The 21,066-nt window shown below is 37.2% G+C and overlaps 1 protein-coding gene across 3 annotated transcripts in view; it reads right to left on the bottom strand.

The window, feature by feature from the left end:
• The window catches only part of LOC111147676 (glutamate metabotropic receptor 1), a 407,752-nt gene that overhangs the window by 102,888 nt on the left and 283,798 nt on the right, over positions 1-21,066 (bottom strand). For all 3 annotated transcript variants that reach the window (XM_022503887.1, XM_022503888.1, XM_022503889.1), the window contains exon 3: positions 2,463-2,698. In XM_022503887.1, the coding sequence (XP_022359595.1) occupies positions 2,463-2,698 (236 nt within the window). The remainder of the gene's footprint in view (positions 1-2,462; positions 2,699-21,066) is intronic.

Raw genomic sequence — 21,066 nt, 5'->3', positions numbered from 1 at the left:
TTCTCCTTCTCCTTCTCCTTCTCCTTCTCCTTCTCCTTCTCCTTCTCCTTCTCTTTCTCCTTCTTTTTTTAATTAGGCTTTTGGCCTGGGTGGCTCAGTAGGTTAACTGTCTGCCTTTGGCTCAGGTCATGATCCCACGGAACCCTGCTCAGTGGGGAGCCTGATTCTCCCTCTCCCTCTTTCCTCCCTCCACCTCTGTCTCTCATAAATAAATAAAATCTTAAAAAATAAAAAAAAGTAAGGGGAGACTGGGTGGCTCAGTTGTTAAGCATCTGCCTTCGCCTCAGGTCATGGTCCCAGGGTCCTGGGATCCAGCCCCATATCGGGCTTCCTGCTTCACAGGAAGCCTCCTTCTCCCTCTCCCACTCCCCCTGCTTGTGTTCCCTCTCTGGCTGTGTCTCTCTCTGTCAAATAAATAAATAAAATCTTTAAAAAAAAAAAGTTGGGCTTTGATGTTTCAGTTAGTATCTTTCCAACACATCTCCAATCCCTTGATATGCCCAACTAATTAAGCAGTGATGTAGATTTTGCATGAAGTAATTTTTAATTAGCCACAGTGATTCCCAAATTATTGAGCTTGGGCTCAGGACCCTTAATATTCAAAATAATAATCTACTGCATGTAAACTCTTTATTTAAATAGTGACATCCGAGATTAAGCTCAATAAAGGTTTCCATGGAAACTAACTGCAATATCAAAACTTTCCAAAACACCAAAATGATCCAATTAGAAGAGGTAAAAGCAAGTGATGGAAAGAGCAGCTATTGATAGTATAGAAGGGTTCATTCAACTTCCTCACATAAATTTTCATAAATGTGTCTGCATATTTATTAGAAGACTATGCAATTTATTTGCCATTCAAGGATCTCAACTAGATAAGAATGATACATGAAGTGAAAGTGCAGTTGTTCTTCTATAGCATTGAAGCTAATTTCATAGAAACACAGACATTAAAACTGAAGAGCAAGGTAAATTTACATGAATGTATACACACATAGATACCATAAACACTGCTGAAGATAAATTAAAGATAAAATTTTAGGATTCCTGTAGCAGAATAGAGCAATAAATTTCATGAATTAGTTCCAAATAGAAAAGTTAAATAAGCCTTCAGTCTTCCTTAGAACTAAGAACAAAGGGAAATATTTGCTAACCTTGACTGCAGAATGAAATGCAAACATAAACATGTTTATTAAAGGTTGTAATCACATAAGAAGCTCTTAAAAATAGCTGAGAGTCAAGCATAATATAAGAGCAATTCATGAATGTGCATTTTTTTTTATTTTCTACTATGAACATTAACCAAGTTCAGATTTTAACCTTGACATTGCCATGAACTGTGACAACAGAAAACCCAAAATGGTTTTCAAAACATACATGGCTACAGAATTCTAACTTTGTTTTGAAAGCTTAGGTCACAAGATATTTTCTTGGAAATCCTTGCAAAAAGATATCCAGGTATGTTTAATAAATAGCATTCTAAATTTTACCAATAAAACACAATGACCAAGTGACATATACAGCTGCATCACTAATAGATATCTCAAAATTAACCCATCTGCAGTGTAGCTCCTGATCCTTTCTGCTTTTCTTGGAGTCTTGGAGTCTTTCCCATCTCAGTCAATGGTGACCCCATCTTTAATGCCTGTCCATCATGCTCTGCTATCAACCAAGTATAGACAACTGGTTTTGAATGGCACTACGGTAGACCAGTGGGGATCTATTTTTGCCACAATAAGCAATACTGAAAAAGAACAGTAGACAGCAATGTCTCTATGCAGTAATGATAACACTCATAAAACTTACCGTGCTAAGAAGTCTGTTAAGAAGTGTGGTAGTTCCTGGTGGTCAGAAAAGAACATCCAGTAGAGCTCACCAAGCCCTGAAAGACCTGGAACAACATACTGTCCTTTCCTGGCATGCCTTCAGTGAGCAGTACATGGGAATTACCTGTCCCACCAGGAAATGTCACTCCTATTTACAGATGAGAGTGTTGAGCTTCTTGCCACCTATGTCCACATACACCCATGTAAGTGGTGTGGCCCTGAGTAACATTATCTCATCTTCTTCAGACTCATATTTTGAAGCGAGTCATAAAGAAGAATAAGGGATCAAACCAGTGCTACTTATTTATGTCTAGGGTTAACATTTCCTAAGCATGCTTGCAATAAAATCTATTTCCTCTGGCTTGAATACTAGATACCTGAATTATCAGTCTGCTTTTCCTTTACCTGCATTATCTCTTCTTACAACTTGCTCCACCAGAGACCAGTTTTTCCAGAATATAGAAACATGAATCTTTGTGGTAATACACACACTCTCCTCATTCTAGCTATTTTATAAATTAAGATGGTAATTCAGGCTTTGGAACTGCAGCCTTGACACCTTCTACTTTCATTCAACAAGTTGCAATGGGGCTAGAGTTATAACCTCTGAGCTGTTATTTTGTGAACACGAATTACCTGTGCAGATTCTTTTAAAGTTGGGATTTTCCAGAAGGTGTCCTGGTAGGCGGCACTGGAACCGATGTTGCCAGAACTCAGGGAACCAGGGATTCCTTGTATTAGTGTCCAGTCTCAGTTTCAGGAAATAATCATCAAATGACCTGACCTCTGGAGACTGCAGCTTTATTGTGATTCCCCCGTTGGCTTCCACCTCATAACCTTCAATGACTTCATCTCTGTCTGCCCATCCATCACTAAAAAAATTCAGGGATTGGGGTGGGGAGAGAGAAAGACAAAGGTCTCACAAATAGGGCTCAGCATTATGCATGAATGAAGCAATTCAGCAGGGCTGAAAAAGTCTATTGTAAGTCAGAATCCTACCTATCAATAACTTTTTCTTTTTTTTTTTTGGTAGAAAGTAGAAATTCTGAAATCGTGAAGTCCTGTTTGTTTTTCGCAGTAGTGAAAGTGACAATGAAGATGATGATAGTAGCAATGACAAGAACTAACATTTATTGAGCATTTACTAGGCATCAGTTTCTGTACTATTTTCTTTTACTCAGTCAGATGTTCAGCAATTGAAGTCCGAGTGGACCCAGAATACCGACCCAAGCAGTCTGGCTCCCAAACCCAGTGCTCTTTAGGCCATAAAACCCATCAGCTGCTGTCCAAATCAGAATAAAATAAAACCCAGGCACTCGGGACCTTCACAATAAAAGCTCAGCAAGGTTTCAAGGTTGCAGCCAAGACCATTATATGAGCTGCATTTATGGGATAGAAGATTGATTTAGTTCAGAAGCATGGCAACTACAGATTTTGTGCCTGGACATTATTCAAACTTGTATTGTCTAGAAGTGATGAGATGCTTCCCCCTCAATGTTATCCCAAAATAGCAGCATTAAAAGAAAACAATCCCACTTCCCCAAATAAAAATAATCCTCGTGCTCACTAAAAGGAAGTTAATTGACATTTTATTCAGTGAAATCATTTTTTTTTGTTTTCAATTTGGTCACCTTCTAGAACATTCACATTGGTCATGAGTGATGTAGCTCCAGTTTAATTCAAGTGTACATATGAGCTGGGCCAAACCTCATGTAAATAGTTATGATCTCTTCCCATCAGGTGCCAAAGAAAAAGTGCACTAGAATTAAACAGGCAAAAGAGACTTTATTCAAGACTGTTCCAACAGCCAAGAGACACTGACTCCACTCTGCTGAAACAAAATTTGTGGAGATTTAAGTGTTGAGGTGAGCTAGTGAGCAAGTGCCCTAGAGGACATCAAGGGGAGCTTGGTCAATGTGATTAGCCATCTGTACTTGATAACTGTCATTTATCTAAGTTAGGCTCCCACCTTCCCACAGAAATGGGGAGCTAGGGTTTGCTATCACTCTTGATGATTACACTTCAAAGGGATGGCTTCCAGATCTTGAGAAAGAAATTTCTCTGCTATAAAAATTGGCAAGAGGCTAGGAGAAAATGTACACCTCCAAGGGATAGAGAAAGAATTTATAACGGCATTTTTAAAATTAAATGCTCTAAGGAAAGAGAAGTCAAGGGGCCCATAGTGAGGAAGAGACTTGTCTAACTTTGAGTAAAACTGAGAAGAGGGTTAAGGATTAACTTGGTCAAGAGGTGGATTTATTTATACCCACAGAGTTACACCCTGCAGTTTCTGGAACATAACTGTCTGCCAGAGAAAGTGTTTTTGTTTTGCTCCTCACAGAGCAGAGACCTGGGCCAAATATATGTGACCGACCATAGCTCACCCCTTGTTAAACTGAGATCAATTGAATAAATGTGTGTCCTCCACTTAGTTGCACCATTGGTGCAGTTCTGCTCCAGAATCTTCCCAGTGAACCAACAGGAGCTATATTTTTAAAAGACCAAAGGTTGTAGAAGGTATAACTGACTTAACATGATCCAGAACTAAAGGGACCTTGAGGTTTAGTGTGGTCTAACCAGTCAGATCACAGAATATTTATATATTTCTTCTAAATCCATTGGGACAGAGATTTTACAATCTTGCAGACATTTCCTTCCCTCCTATATCCCCTCCCCATCATTTTCTTCTTTCCTTCCTTCTGTCCTTCCTTCTTTTTGCATTTACCTAGATGCTCTGCTATGCTCAAGATTCAATTAAGAATGAGACACACTATCCTTTGCCCCTAGTGTTATAGACTTGTGGGAAAAAGACACTAAACAAGAATTATAAATGTTGTAAAGAAGTGACCAATACTGTGGGGAGGAGGGTTTTGGGGGCTTAATTTAGTCAGATGTGTATGTATGTATATAAGTGTGGGTAGGGAGAAAGTAATTAGGGATGACTATCCTAAGAAAGTTACTTCTGAGTTGAGGCCTAAAGGATGTGTGGGCATTATTAGTTGGATGAAGAGATGGAGAAGGACTGGTATAGAAGGTTCCTGGTAGATTATCTAATATACAGGAAAGAGCATGGGTCATCCAAAGAATTTGGAGAGTCAATATAGCTGTGGCAGGAGACAGAAATGTGGGCATAAATTTCAGCTTAGTAACCATTAGCCTAAGGATTGTAGGAAGTCCTCAAAGTGTTGTAAGCCTATTACATAATAAGGTCACTGAGCTCTGCCCCCTGGTGGAGACTGACATGAGTTTTTCTCACAAGTCTTGCTCTACTCACCATCACTGAATAAGATGGCCAGTCAAATTTTTTTTGACTTTTATAAAAAAGATCTTTTATCTTTCTATAAGTTCAGTCTACTTAGAAAAGCTAGTTTAATTATTTAGATTTATTCACATTATATCATAACTATACTTATAGCAATCTGAAGACCTGAACTATAGGGTCAAGTGTTAAAAAAAAAAAAACAAACAGTTACGCTCTCAAGAAATTCTGCTTGTGAGTATATATTTAAAATCAAAAATGACTTATAATTTGAAGAAAAAAATTCCTTTTTGACATAAAATTTAAGATTGAAGTGTGTTTCTCCCCAAGATTTACTATTACGTAAGACTTCTCTATGTGTGAATGTATAGTCTGAATAAGAAACCCACAATTTTTTTAAGTGTATGAAATGAGTCTTTTATATTGTTTATTTGCATTTCTTTTTTTTTTTTAATCATTCCCAATTTATAAAAGCAAGTATTATGTGTCAGTGCTGGAAGCAAAGAAAGTATGACCTGCCCTTTTGCCCTCCAACACAGGAGCAAATCATGGGAGTTAATCTGAATATAGAAAATTTGAAGTCATGTGGTTTAGTGGGGCATAGCCATTGGTTAAAGCTCTTCCCCCTCACTATTGATGATCTCATTCCAGAAATCAGAGTTGATGTTAAATCCAAGAAGTCATGAGTGAAATCAAGGAGAACCAGGGGCGCCGGGGTGGCTCTGAAGCCTCTGCCTTCGGCTCAGGTCATGATCTCAGAGTCCTGGGATCAAGCCCCACAATTGAGCCCCACATGGGGCTCTCTGCTCCACGGGGAGCCTGCTTCCTCCACTCTCTCTGCCTGCCTCTCTGCCTGCTTGTGATCTCTGTCAAAAAACTAAATAAAATCTTAAAAAAAAAAAAAAAAAATATTCAGCTAGGATTGGTTGGTGAATACTTTTGAAATGTTAATCTCTAGACTTTCATATGATATCTTGAATCTATCACAGATAAGATGTTATGGAATGCTAATGAAAAACATCCATAACGCAATTCTTGGTGTTTGTATGTTTAAATCATTTTGTCTACAGACCACTTGCCAAATGTATTTACAAAGAATTTTAAAGGATATTTGCTGTTCAGTTGCATTGGGATTTTTTACAAGGATATTGTTTTGGTGAATTCTCCGTGAAGCACACTTGAAAACAGGGAAGCAACAGCTCTCCTGGTTTGCGTGTTTACTTTTGTTATTGTTGTTGATAGTGGTGGTGGTAGTGTGGACCATGCTATCAGAGATGACTGCTGGCACCTGCTCACCCCAGGCCTCTGCAATGAATCCTGCTGTGCTGGGTGCTGAACTCTGTGAGGCATATTCACAGCCTCCAGCAACTTCTGCTGCCCCATCTGCTCCCCAGTGATGAGTTCCTTTTCCTATCTGGAAATAAAGCTGCAGAATGTGGATAAACAGGTGAACATTTAAGACAGCTCTATGTCTTTAAGTATTCCTCACAAAATACAAGAATCCTTGTTCCTTGTCCCCCCTCAACATTTTTTTTTTTAAAGATTTATTTATTTGAAAGACAGAGATCACAAGTAGGCAGAGAGGCAGGCAGAGAGAGAGAGCGGGAAGCAGACTCCCCACCAAGCGGAGAGCCGGATGTGGGGCTCGATCCCAGGACCCTGGGATCATGACCTGAGCCGAAGGCAGAGGATTTAACCCACTGAGCCACCCAGGCGCACCCCCCTCAACATTTTTATACTACAGTTCTTTCACAAGGCTGTCTTCATCCCCAAAATCATTGCTCTAGTCCCTGTGAAATTCTACAGTTCCAACCTGAATAATAATAAGATTTCTTCCACTGAATAAATTCTGATGGAAATAATAGGAAAATATTGTTTCTAATTCTATCAATTATACCTGGACAGGAGCTGCATAAGTGTCACTTTTACATTATATAAATTAAAATCATTTAATAAGCAAATTGATAGTAAAAAACAGAAATACAATAGTATTCATTTAAAAATTGTTTAAAAACATTTTATAAAAATGTATTTATATTCAATTAAAATAATTACAATCTAGGGAGCAAAGCATATGATTTGTATTGAGTACAAGTAACTATGTGTACCTGATAATAAAGCTATCATCTTTAAAAATAATCCAGAGATTACCATATAAGAAAATGAGAAAAGGTTAATAAAAATATTTTCAAAAACATAAGTAAACAAGCACAAAATTCTATAAATACAATGCTAACCATACTCATAAAGGCTGAAGAAATGTCACATGATGCAAATTAAATCAAGTGATGTTAATTGTGGGAAATTTTATGGTGGTAATGGCAGCTTTTTCAATAAGAATTCAGACTGGCTTTCTCCATTTGACATTTATTCGCTAAGAACCCTGTATGAGTTAGGCATTTTGCTTATTGCTACAGATACACTGCTAAGCAGTACAGGCAAGGCCTGTATTCTCAAGGTAATCACAGTGGTGGGGAAGACTAGCCACTGAATACTTAATAGCCATAGGGAGTTGTAGTAGCTGAAAGGAAAGGAAGGTGGGCTACAGAAGCATGGAAAAGGGGAAGGGCCCTGTCAAGGGAGGTTTTGATGGAGAAGTAGCATCTAAGATGATACTTAAAGGATGCATTGAAGCTACACAGTAAAGAGGGAGATGGAAGAAAGACCAGCTCAAGAGAGTACAAAGTTATCAAACAGCAAGGTGTTCAGTTTGCTTAGAGTGTGCCAGGTAAAGGAATGATAGGTCACGCCAGTGAGATCTAGAAGAACCTGAACATCATTGTTAAGGATTTTGGATTTCATTTTTATGATGGTGAGAAATTATTCAGATTTTAAACAGGGATATGACATGATTAGATTTGTTTTAGAAAGGTCATTCTAGAAAGTACTTACAGTGTAGATACTTGTGGAGGTTCTTTGGTTCTAGAACTCGCAGACAGAAACTATGGAAACACACACACACACGGGCACACACACACACACACACATGCACACATACAGGCTAATTTTTTACACTATAATATGAAGGCAGGTGTTGATGGTGTGGAAGCACTGATGAACCAGGAATTGGGGTAGTGGTCACAATGAGTCTATATTTAATTTTAAAATCAGTTGCTGTAAACCCACCACAAATATAAAACTGACACAAAATGTAGGTTCTTTTTTTTTTTTTAAGATTAAGATTTTCTTTATCCATTTGAGAGAGAAAGAGAGTGAGTGAGAGAAAACATGAGAGGGGAGAAGGTCAGAGGGAGAAGCAGACTCCCCGTGGAGCTGGGAGCCTGACATGGGACTCCATCCCAGGACTCCAGGCTAATAACCTGAGCTGAAGGCAGTTGCTCAACCAACTGAGCCACCCAAATGCCCCAAAATGTAGGTATTTTAAATTTAATTATGTAGTACAGGCACTTAGAGGTCCCTCAGCTCACTGAAAAATTGAAGATGAGGGAGTACCTTCACCTTTGGTTGTCCTGTACTGCTGAAATTAGAACTCAAACAGAGGACTTCTAGTCCTATGGTATTTCAGTAGAAAAGTGACCAAGGTGGGGGAGGGAATGGGATGGTGTTAAAGGTCAAAACAGGAAGAACGAAGGGAATTCTCACGAAATGGAAACTTCATGTGAAGGAGATCAAGGTCAGATCAGTAATTCTGATTTTCCATCTTTTCCTCACCCATCCCCCAACTCACCCCTGGCATCCTAAGCCTGAATCATCTGACATGATGAAATCTTACTAGATGTTAACAACTCTTTATCATCAATCTCCTCATGATCCAACCAATGTCTGAGCTATAACTACATATGGGAAGGATTTCTCTATGAAAGCACTACTAATCATGTGGTCCAAAGATTGGTATCAATTCATAAACTGTTACCAGTCAAGGGGAAGTAAGACAGACTGAGACTAAGCATTTAGGAAAATCTAGAGCTGTTAGACACTGTTGCAAGGTCTAAGAACATGATAGGTGGACTCATGTCATTGTAAAAAGTATAAACATGCAGGTTTTTCAATTTACATGGTGAATTGCTTGTAGCTCAAGCTGTATGCAGGCCACATGCAGTAGAACCACGTGACAGTGCATGACATTTCAAGGTTGCTTTGCAATTGTAACACAAAAGTATATAAATATTCAAGAATATATTCCCATTTATTTTTATACATGTTTTTATAATACTTTAAATTTTAATCAAGCCTATTTTATAATGTATCCTATAAGATTAACTTCTAAATTAGGAGAACAAATTCTCATTACTTACTTTAACTCCAATTAAACGGCCACACAAGCTTCACTGAATTTTTATTTATTTAATTTTTTTTTTATGAGAAAATGTATACAATCTGCTGACTGTGGCAACAGTAGTATTTGAATGTAGATAGTGGCAATGATTCCACAGAAACAAGGAGAAAAGAGTTCTGATGAAATTTACCTGAAAATGTCGGCTCATATATTGAATTTGGCTTTTATCCCCAATTGATGGTGAAGTGCTAAAACCATCGTGTATTATTTTTATGGGAGTTGTTTTACCCAATGAATTTATGAAACCATCAAAATATACTAATCCTTTATACACAAAACATTAAAAAATTAAAAACCAAGTAATTCTTGGAAACAAAAAGTATTAAAAACCCAACAGAAGTCCATGTTCAATATTCTTCATAAAACATTAGTGTTTCATGGGTTTTTATAAAGTGGCATTTGGGCTTGCTAAGACTAAAATACACATACAGTTGCCAAGACATTAGTGAATGACTGCATCAAAGATATTTGTTTAGAAATGTTTGCTGATTCCAGTAAAGAAAGTAGCTCAAGTTTTACTTTCTGAGGCATCATCTCTCAGTGATTTCTGAAACCGCCTAATGATATGGAAAACCAACTCATTGAATAAATGAAGCTAGCAAAGCATTCTTTCATTGTAACTTGACAAATGTGCAGATAAATTCTTACGTGGCAGTTCTTTTAGTATGCGTGCAATTTGGAAATGAAGATTTAAAGGAAGAAAGCTCGGCTCTTATTTAAATTCTCTTTTAGCTTCAATGCTGAGAAGCACAACTAGCTCTAGATATGATAAAATTATGAAGAATTACTTTGTCAAAAAATGTGGTTGGCACTTTATGTTTTGTATAGGGATGTGTTCTGATGCTGGAGTAGGTACCCACGTAGCTTATGAGAGAATGTAACTCAGTGCAATGCTTTCTTCATTGAGAGGTTTTGATTAAAAAAAAAAAAAATCAGCTGAAGTAAACAACAATTAGTGACAGTACAAATTTCAAGTTAGGTAAAAACAAATGCACTGAAGGTGGCTTTCACTGGCCCATCAGAAGAGATCGTTCGCATTTTTTCCAAACATTGTGTTCTATGACTTAACCATGGTAGGTTGAAATTATTCATGATGGGTATACATACATCAAGGAAAATCAGTAAATGTTACAAATTAGGGCTTCTGTTTTATTGGCTTTCTTCCCCCCATGCAGCCAGCCCATTGTGATAATGTGGAACTGACCATAAACAGCTATTTTTTGGTATTGATGGGCGAAGCTATGTCAAGAGTGAACTATGGAAATACATACTCGGTGTTCCTTCAGGATAAGAAATCAGTTTGGTCTGAATATTTAAATATATTAATAGGAAAGCCTAACTTGCTCTACTGACTGATATTTGATATATTTAACAGCCTATGTATTTCCTGGAAAGAAAGAATTCTTTTTACTTTTTTTTTTTTTTTTTTACAAATAGGAGCTGAGGTCAAAGAACAAAATTAAAAGTCAGAAACTTTAAAGAACAAGTTTTTTTTATAGATTGCTGTACCACAATTTTAATTTAAAAATAAGTGTCAATGAGTAGAAAATGATCTCAATATTATCATCTACAAAGTATTGTCAGCAAATACTTCATGAATTGAATTGCCTTTGCCTCCTTGGGCTGCCATAAAAAAGACTGTTTGGCTTAAACAACAGAAATTTATTTTCTCATAGTTTTGGAGAACAGAGGTCTAAAACCAAGATTCCAATTGATTCAGTTTCTAGTGAGAGTTCTCTTCCTGGCTTGCAGACAATGTCCTCACACGGCCTTTCCTCAGTGCATACATATACATAGTTTGAGAAAGACAGAACAAGCTCGCTGCTGTTTTGTTTTGTTTTGTTTTGTTTTGTTTTTTTCTTATAAGGACACTAATTCTATGGGATCAAGGTACTACCCTCATGACCGCATTTAACCTTAAGTATCTTTCTAAAGGCCCTATCTTCCAAAAGAGTCACATTGGAGGTTAAGGTTTTGACATATGAATTTTGAGGGGACACAATTCAGTCCATAGCAGATGGAGTTTTATTAAATTTGATATGCATTTAAAAAAATCCTCTTAAAAGAAATTGGAAGTGGATCCAGAATTCTTTTATTTCATCAAAAGGTAATTTAAATTGAACTAAAAAGTTATGGGATAGATTATGAAAACTATGTGATTAAAGATTAAAGATGAGTTTTGAAAACAGAGCATCACTCACTTCACTTGGGATAAAAGAATTTTAAATGAACCCAAACTCACTGAAATTGCTATAAAATCTTTCTTCCATTTCCATCAGCAGACCTCTGTGAGGCTGGTTATTCTACTAGGAATGGTATGAAAATTAAATAAAGAAGAGTGGTATATATGCATGTACTATGCAAGTATAATTGTTAACCCAAATCAGATTAGATAATTTAATAAACTCATTTCGCATATTAAAATTCTAAATATTGATATGCATGGTGTTTGTTTAAAGTGCACATATAGGCATTTAACATAGGAAACTTCTACTTCAGTTAAAACATTTTTTGTTAAGTAGGTTCTACGCTCAGCATGGAGCCCAACATGTGGCTTGAACTCATGATACTGAGGTCAAGTTCTGAGGTGAGATAAAGATTCAGACACTTAACCAACTGAGCTACCCAGGCACCCCCTCTTAAAACTTTTTATTTACAATTTTAGAACATCTAAAAGTTCTAAGTGTAATAGTAATTTTCTCTATTAATCACCTGGGCACACACTTTCAATGGACAATGAGTATTGTTTTGGTAATTCTTTCCCCCTTTGTTTTGTTTATTTTTATTATATTTACTGAAATGAGATTTTATGTCTGTTAAATCTAATAATACAAGTTTAGGCTTGTATTCTGCTTATCTTCATGTTGTATTTGACTTCCCAGCAATTTTTCTTTATCATAATTTACCAAAGTACAATTCCTAACAAGATTGGAATTTTAAAAAAAGAGAAGAAGAAAAAGAAGATAAAGACTTCAAAAAGTACTGCTTTAGAAAATGTTAAGGTAAATTTGTGAGAAGTTGTTAAGGTAAAGACTATGCTAGCTAAAAAGCAGTTCAAAAGGGATACCTCAAAACTCCACCTTGATGTTCATGGTAAATGAAACCATGACAATAAAGTCGAGACTTTTCATTTTGTTGGGAAGGTTGTGGTGGCTTCATTCCTTAGCGCAAAATTTTACAGATCTACATTACCAATCTTTGCTCTCTGTTTTAAGTCCCTGGTTGTTTTATTGCTACTGAACCTTTATTTTTCATGTCCCTTTATGCCAACTGAGTGAGAGGTTGCAGTTCCCCATGTAATTGTTAAGAACCAAATGAAGGGAAGCAAGAGACCAATTTAAAAAAAAAAAAAAAATGTAATAAAGAGCCAGAGTGATTCTGATTAAAGCATAAATCAGATCCTGGCATTTCTTTGCTTAAAATCCACCAATGCTTTTCCTTCTCACACAAAGCCTTTCAATGAGCACCTCAAAAGACCCTACACACTCTGAGCCTCATTACCTTTCTCATCTGTGCTATTCTAACCTTTGCCCTGCTCCAGCCACACTGACTGCCCTACTGTTCCTCAACGAACGAGGATGCCCTGGCCTTAGAATCTTTGCACTGGCTATTCTCTCTGCCTAAAATTCTGGAATTCTCTTCACTTGGGTATTTTCATGGCTCACTCTTTCATTTCCCTCATGTCTGCTCAAATATCACATTTTCACAGAGATCTTTCTCTATTTAAAATTGTGTCCCTTCTCTTTTATTCCTTTTTCTTGTTTAAGCTTATCACTACCTGACGTACCATATAAACATATTTTCTTTATCCCTCTAGTGAAATGAAAGTTCCACATAGGCAAAGAGATTTTTATCTTTTTTGTCCACTTACGTAGCTCCAGCATTTATAACAGTTGTTGGCTCATAGTGGGTGCTTATAACAGTTAAATTAATTGAATTAATGGATAAAAATCTATGAACCAATTTGAATTCAAGAATTCACAGAGAATACTATAAGAGAGATAAGCTGGAGGTGGCTCAAACCAGCTGGCAAGAATCCATTGTTAGCATCTTTTCTCACCTCTGTATTAAGTAACTGCATGTCAGAAAGTTGAAACTGGCCATAGTGAAAGTGTTGACTTCATGGATATATCAGATTTTCTAATAAAGTTCCATAAACAGGAAGAGTCACAAATAAAACTTATTCTCTCATAGTTTTAGAGGCTATAAAGTCTGAAATCAACGTGCCAGCAGGACAATGCTCCCTCTGAGACTCTGTGTGGATCCTTCCTTAACTCTTCTGAGCTTCTGTTGGTGACCATCCACCCATGGCACTCCATAGCTTGCAGCTGCATTGCCCCAATCTCTGCCTCTGTAGTCACATGGTGTTTCCCTGTGTGTGTGTGCCTCTGTGTCTCTTCTACACTTAAAAGGACAACAGTCATATTGGATTAAAGGTATGCCCCACTCCACTATAACTTCACCTTAACTAATTACACTTAGAAGAATTCTGTTTCAAATAAGGCCACATTTTGAGGTATTGGGATTAGGAATTTTACGTATTTTTTTAAGAAGACACAATTCAATCCATAAAAAATAGCAAACACTAGAAATCAAAGTTTTATTGTTCTGCTTTGTTTCATTTTTTAAGAGAGCCAGTTGTTAAACATTTACAGCATACCACTAACCAGAACATGCTGTGACATTTTCTCTGAAATTCAGGATTAGTTGTAAACTCTGACCTACCTGTTAGATGCGTTAAATATGATTTAAATGAATATTGTTTAGTTCTAAAATAGAAATAATAGAAATTAAAAGATATTATTTTTTAAAATAAACAGCTTACGAAAACTTTGTTTATATAATTTATACATTTGGCTCATAGCAGGTGCTTATAACAGTTTTCATTTCCCTCATGTCTTTATTTTTTTTCTCAAGAGCAAATAATTACATGCTAAGAAGCATCAAAAAAATATAAAATACCCAGAAACTGACCAAAATGGTTTTAACCTAATAAATACTATTAATTTTTAAAAAGAAGATTTATAGTTTATGCCTGCAATTATTTGAATTTGGGAACAATAATTATAGCTTCTGCATTAAAATTAGATATGTACACTTCTGTATGCTTTAGGTCCCTCAGCTTTGAGTTGTTCTTAATGATGAGCTGGATTGTGTCTGGGACTTAACACATCATTCTAATAATACAGAAAAATGAGTAGAAAGGAATCATATACTTTTTATTTTACGTTCATGTAATTCATTTAGAGTACCCTTTGGTTCATTAAAGAACAAATCTAGATCCTCCAACATTAGCTGATTCAAATCTTTTGCATTTTTTCATTTAATAAATATTTCCTGATATCCTACTTAGTGCCAAGCACTGTTAGGACCTGAAAATACATTAATGAATAAGACTGGAAATATCCCTGCTCTCATTTAAATTCATAGGTTGGACTTCTACTCCTAACCTAGACAGAGTAACAAGTACCAAATTTACTCTTCTGTCTGAAACAACTAAGACATTGGACAAAATATATAAAACAAAGGCTCTTAAGACATTTTACATCAGGCAATGAAAGACAGTGATCTCCGCAAAGTGAGCAACAAATGAGATGATGAGCCTTAAAATTTTTTGAGTGCATTGTTTGGAGATTTCCAAGTCATGGCTCAGAAGCAGGCAGGGGAGAGGGAAATAAGAAGGGATATGCTCAGGTACAGTCCAGTGGATTCACTGAGTGGAAAGGACGGAGTTGGTGTCAGGAAAAACCAAGGTGGCCAGAGTCCACAGGGCAAATCACTGGAGAGGATAGAGCTGTAAAGACAGAACAGTCTACAATAATTCTCCCAAAAGTATTCAGTTGAATATAGACAGCCTGTGCATGTGATGAAATTACTTAAGGCTGAGGAAACAACCAACTAAGAAAATTTGAGAGCATAGTGGCTGGAGTTCACATAGAATTGGGAATATTAACTGCTCCCAATATCCAGAACACAAAAGTCATGTTTCACAGGAAGACGGCTAAAGTACTAAGAAAGATCTTGCTTCAGTAGTTGGGAAAAACTAGCCCTGGACTAAATGCTACTCTGGTCTTGGCTAACAAATAAAAGCAAGATACAAAAAGACCAAATTACTTCTAAGTAATGTCACCTCCTCCCATAAGTAGCTCAAGAATATTTTTAAGAAATATAAAATTTCCAGTACCAAGAAGGTAAAATTCACAATGTCTGGCATCCAATAAATATTATCAAGCATATAAATTTATATGTGGAGTGAGGAGGAAAAGAAATATTAAAGTAACAAATAATGACAAAAAGTATCACATGGTGATATAGGTTAAGTAGAGGGTTTTTAAAGAGTCATGTGACATAAATGAAGGAGGTATATTTTACATTGGGTGGTCGGGGAAGCGCCTCTGAAAAGATAACACTTAAGTGCAGATCTGAGCTGTGTGAAGCCATGGCCCATGTAGAGTTCAGAGGGAAGAGGACGTTAGGTAGCTAGTGCAAAGTCCCTGAGGTAGGAATAAGTACCTGTAGCTGTACATTGCTCACGTGCCACAATATGTAGGATCAAAATATTTACATTGATCACAACAGGATGTACTATATCCTGTACACCATATATTTGCTTCTCTAAGATACTATAAATTTTCTAATTGTTTTCAGTTTTTTAAAGTCTTTCTTGGACAATGAGAAGGTGGTCTTATTATTTTGGTTACCCAGATAAGTGATCCTGAGATCAAAGCTGCAGAAATCTAAGACCACTGGGAGTCAAAGCAAGTCACAAATCTTACATGCACCTCATTAGCATACCCTGTTTTCTATGTAACTATGAGTCCAGAAATACCTCCATGTTCAAATTACAAAAAGATCCCAAGTTCCCTTCAACAAAATTGTAAAATCATGCCCTAAGGAAACTCAGCTCAAAAATCACATTGTGTTATAGCAAGTTATTACCTATAGGATCCCACTAAGACATAATGGACCCATTTGGAGCTTAAATTCTGCAAGGTTTGAATTTGAGACTTTTAGCTTCTGACTTCAATGGGATTAAAACTGAACTATCCAACAGGTTCCATGTCATCACTAAAATTTCTATTACCATTTCTCTTTTAGTGGCCTCTGTTTCTAAAGCAGTCTCAGGGTTGACAGAAGGGCTCTGCTTAGACACAGTGGACTGGAAGTAAGAGCTATGCATGTTTCTATGAAAGAGGGAAAAAAAAGAAGTGCTTCTTTATGGAAGACAGTAGATACTCCAACCTCTTTTAATTTAATATCAGATGAGAAAAGGGTACATGAGCACACATGGAGGCAGAGAAGGTATGTTTTTTCCATATGAACAATAAGCGTAAGAGGTTTATAAAATGAAAATAAAGCAGAAATGAGTTATGAAGATCTTGAATTATTTTCTGCAATTGTGTGTGGCTGGGCACACAGAATTTCTTCAGTTGCAGAGCCACTGAATGACTAAATTGAAACTCCCAGATAAGAGGTCTCACAACAAGAATAATTCTTCAGGGCTACAGATAATAAAACCTTATGCCCTCAGTAGCTATCTGCAGAAGAAATGAAGGAAGAAAAGAACAGAGGAAGGAAGAGAGAAAGAGGGAGTAAGAAATAAGCATATGAGGTACACCGTGGTGGGAAAGTTAGCAGTGCACATGTAGAAGGATGTTTCTGGTGCTGCTTTCTTCCCTATATTCTAAGATGACAACCATGCTGTCAAGATCATTTGCAGTTCTTTTTTTAAACCGATTTATTTTTCATTCTTGAACAAAAGGTCAAAGCACAGCAATTCATGACTTTTTAAAAGCTAATCCAATGGTTCAGTAACTTCATTCATGAATTCTCTTAACAGACCCCATGCAAATTATCCTGATCTCTAATTTCTAGATTCTACCATTTGAAGGGGGAAAAGTCCTCACAAAATTTACATCAATAGATATATGACTTGTTAATTAATCCTAAGTGTTCAAACTGTTCCTGACTTTTTTCATTGAAAGTAGATTTTTTTTTAAATTGCTAAAAATTATCACAACATGATAAACTAAGTTCATACAGATATTCCTCTTAGTACAATTACCTGAAAATACAAAGTAAAATATGATCAAAAACAAAAAGCAATTCTCAGGAGCTAGAAATGGCAAGCAGAATCAAAGCCAAACAATACGCATGAGGTAATGCAGCAGCAGCCCACAAGAGCTTGGCTTCTGTAGAGAAAACCCTAAAGAATTGGAAATAGGTCCTAACAGCCATTTGGTGATGTGAAAGATGGTTTCATGAATGATGGAGGTCAGAGGGGTTGGCCCTAACACCCTATAAAAAGCTGGGGGACTTAACAATTTGCAAAATCTAACAGAATGGAACTGGAACTGAGAAGTGTTGCCAACTAGACTGAGGAGGCTTGAAGTCAGTCCAGGGGCAAGGGTTAACAAAACATAGCAAAAAACTCACAGTGCACATGTGTGATGTCTAAATTTATATAACCTATATGGAACAAGAGCTAAAAGCATAGAAATTATTATAAAAAATTGGCCAAAGATTATTAAAGCCCTCTATAATCCAAATGAAATGTCATTGAAAGTCAATATTTAAAAATACTTTCAAAATACAAGGAACTCTAAATCCCCACAAAAAAATAAATCCACCAAGATAAACTCATAAACACACACGTACAAACACACACAAACACACACACACACACACACACACACACACACACACACACACAGGAGTACTAAATTAATATTAAATCCACAAATGGGTGGAAATTTCCTTTTAAAAGACTAGTCTAAAACTAGATTTAAAAACCTAGCTCTATGTTATTAGAAATTTCATAAACAGTGATATAAAATGGTTGAAAGAAATGGGATCAAAGATCTTATTCATGGAAAAATGGCAGTAACAAATTTAAATTCTCTTTAAAAAATAAACTTCCATAAGATGATAGACTAGAAAGATCCTAGAATACACCTAGGATACACCTAAAAAACGCCCACATTAATGTAAATAACCCAGAAACTGACCTGAGAACAAGCAGGACAGACTCTCCAAAGCTAAATGTAGAGAAGAGGTGACATCAAAAAGGGTAGGAGGGGCAGAGACATAGTTGGGAGCCAAACTAACCCATGGGACTGTCCATAGAAGGAAGAGACACTGCTGGCACAGAGAAGGGAGAGGAACAGAGTCCACCATCAGGCATGGGAGACCTGCATTGGGAAGACAAATCCTCATAATATTTGGCTTTGAAAACCAGAGGGGCCTAATTTCATGAGTTCTTACAATCAATGGGGTTTAATATGTGGGAAAAAATCAGGGGCTTGACTCTGGGAGAGCCACAGGGCAACAAGAAACTGAGTCCCTTCCCTTAAAGAGACAGCAAAACAAATGCCCCACTAAGATACAGTGCAGAAGCAACAGCTTGAAAAACACCTAGGATATGGGAAGATTTATTTACAAATCTCAGAACATCTGCTAGAGAAGCAGCAATCTTTGGGAGACTTTTACAAGAACAAAAGAGCTGGCAGACACCATTTCCCTCCTCCATCCTACCCTCAGCCTAAATACATGCACAACTGTGGGAAGCAGCATAGCCCAGACACTCTCAACCTACGTTGCTAATAGCACACCCCACTCTTAACATTTTTCCATGTACTTGCCCAGCCCTGGCAAGACTTTTCCCAGGTAACTAGAGGCACTCTCCTGCAGCAGACCTGTGCAGACCTTGCTGACACCACAGACCACATATCTGTGTTGTGCAGACCCCTACCCTCCAACATACCCTTGGCAGAAGTACATCCAAAGAAGTGCCATAAGCTTGCCAGTGTGCAAGCAGCCCCAACAGGGGCTAATACCACTCCAAAGTGACTCCTACCCTGGGGAAATGTGAAGATAACCATATACAACAGTTTGACTGCAGCCCCAGCAGTGGGATGAAAGAAAACATCTAGTTTGCCTGCAGGCCCTACATACCAATGAAAGTTTCTCAGGGGACAACACAGAGAAAGTGTGCTGCAGTTTGGTGCTATAGCAGCTCTGAGAAATGTCGGTCTGGTACAAATGAAGACTAAGGAAGCCCCAGACTGGCCCACTAACAAGACAGGAACCAAAAACTCCCCCCACACATGCAACACACATAGGAGATACCCCTGAAGTGTCAGATTCTGGTAAACAGGGATCATCCCAAGGGAAGGCACTATAAGACCTCTTCTTCATAAGACCATTAATTTCATGTGCAGGAGACCTAGTCAACTTTCCTAAAACAAAGAAATAGACATAGGGATAGACATACAAAATGAGGAAGACAGAGCAATATGTTTTATGTGAAAGAACAAGACAAAATCACAGCAAGAGAGCTAAATGAAATGGAGATTAAGTAATATGATAGAGAATTATAGAGACAGTCTACACTGGAGTAGACTAGAGGAAGCAGAAAAATGGATTAGGCCCTGGAAAATGGTAATGGAAACCAATCAAGCTGAAAAGGAGAGAAAATAATAATAATAATAAATGAAAATAGACTCGGGGGTGGGGGCCTGAGTGGCTCAGTCATTAAGCTTCTGCCTTTGGCTCAGGTCCCAATCCCAGGGTCCTGGAATCCAGCCCCGAATTGGGCTCCCTGATCAGCAGGAAGCCTGCTTCTCCCTCTCCCACTCCCCCTGCTTGTGTTTCCTCTCTCGCTGTGTGTCTCTCTGTTAAAGAAAGAAAGAAAGAAAGAAAGAAGAAAAGAAGAGAAAAGAAAAGAAAAGAAAAGAGACTTAGGGAACTCAGTAACACCATTAACCATAACGTTGCCATCATGGAGATCTCAGAAGAAGAAGAGAGAGTTAAGAGGGTAGAAAATTTATTTGAAGAAATTATAGCTGAAATCTTCCCAAATCTAAAGAAGGAAACAGAAATCCAGATCCAAGAGGCACAGAAAGCCCACAATAAAATCAACCCAAGGAGATCCACATCAAGACATACAGTATTAAATAGCAAAATGTAGTGATAAGGAGAAAATTTTAAAAGCAACAAGAGAAAAGAAAACAATTACATACAAGGGAAGCCACATAAGCTGCTTTTTCAGCGGAAACTTTGCAGGCCAGAAGATAGTGGCATGATACAGCCACAAAGCACTGAAAGGAAAAAATCTGCAGTGAACAATACTTAAGCATCTGACTCTTCGTTTTAGCTCAGAATCATGAAATTAAGACCCATGTTGGGCTCCATGCTTGGCATGGAGTCTGCTGAAGATTCTCTCTCTACCCCTCTGTCCTTTCCCCCATGCTCTCTGTCTCTTTCTAAAATACATAAATAAATCTTTTTTTGTCAAAGGAGAGATAAAGAATTTCCCAGACAAAGAGAAGTTAAAGGAATTCATGACCACTCAACCAGCCCTATAAGAAATGTTAAAGGGAACTCTGAGGGGAAAGGAAAGACCATAAGTAGGAGTAAGGAAGTAGGAAACACAAAAGCAGTAAATTTAATTATATCTATAAAAATCAGTCAGGGGACACACAAAATAAAAGGATATAAAGTATGACATTATATACCTAAAATGTAGGGGGGAGAAGAGTAAAAATTTAGTGATTTTAGAATGAATTCAAACATAAGCAACTATCAACTTAATATAGACTGCTATGTGCAAAAGATGTTATATATAAACCTGATGGTAATCACAAATTAAAAATTGGTAATAGATATCCAAAAAATGAAGAGAA

The sequence above is a fragment of the Enhydra lutris genome, unplaced genomic scaffold (assembly GCF_002288905.1).
Source record: "Enhydra lutris kenyoni isolate GAN:26980312 unplaced genomic scaffold, ASM228890v2 scaffoldscaffold17, whole genome shotgun sequence".
Taxonomy (NCBI): domain Eukaryota; kingdom Metazoa; phylum Chordata; class Mammalia; order Carnivora; family Mustelidae; genus Enhydra; species Enhydra lutris.
Note: the sequence above shows the minus strand (reverse complement) of the source record. Positions and strands in the feature narration are given on the sequence as shown.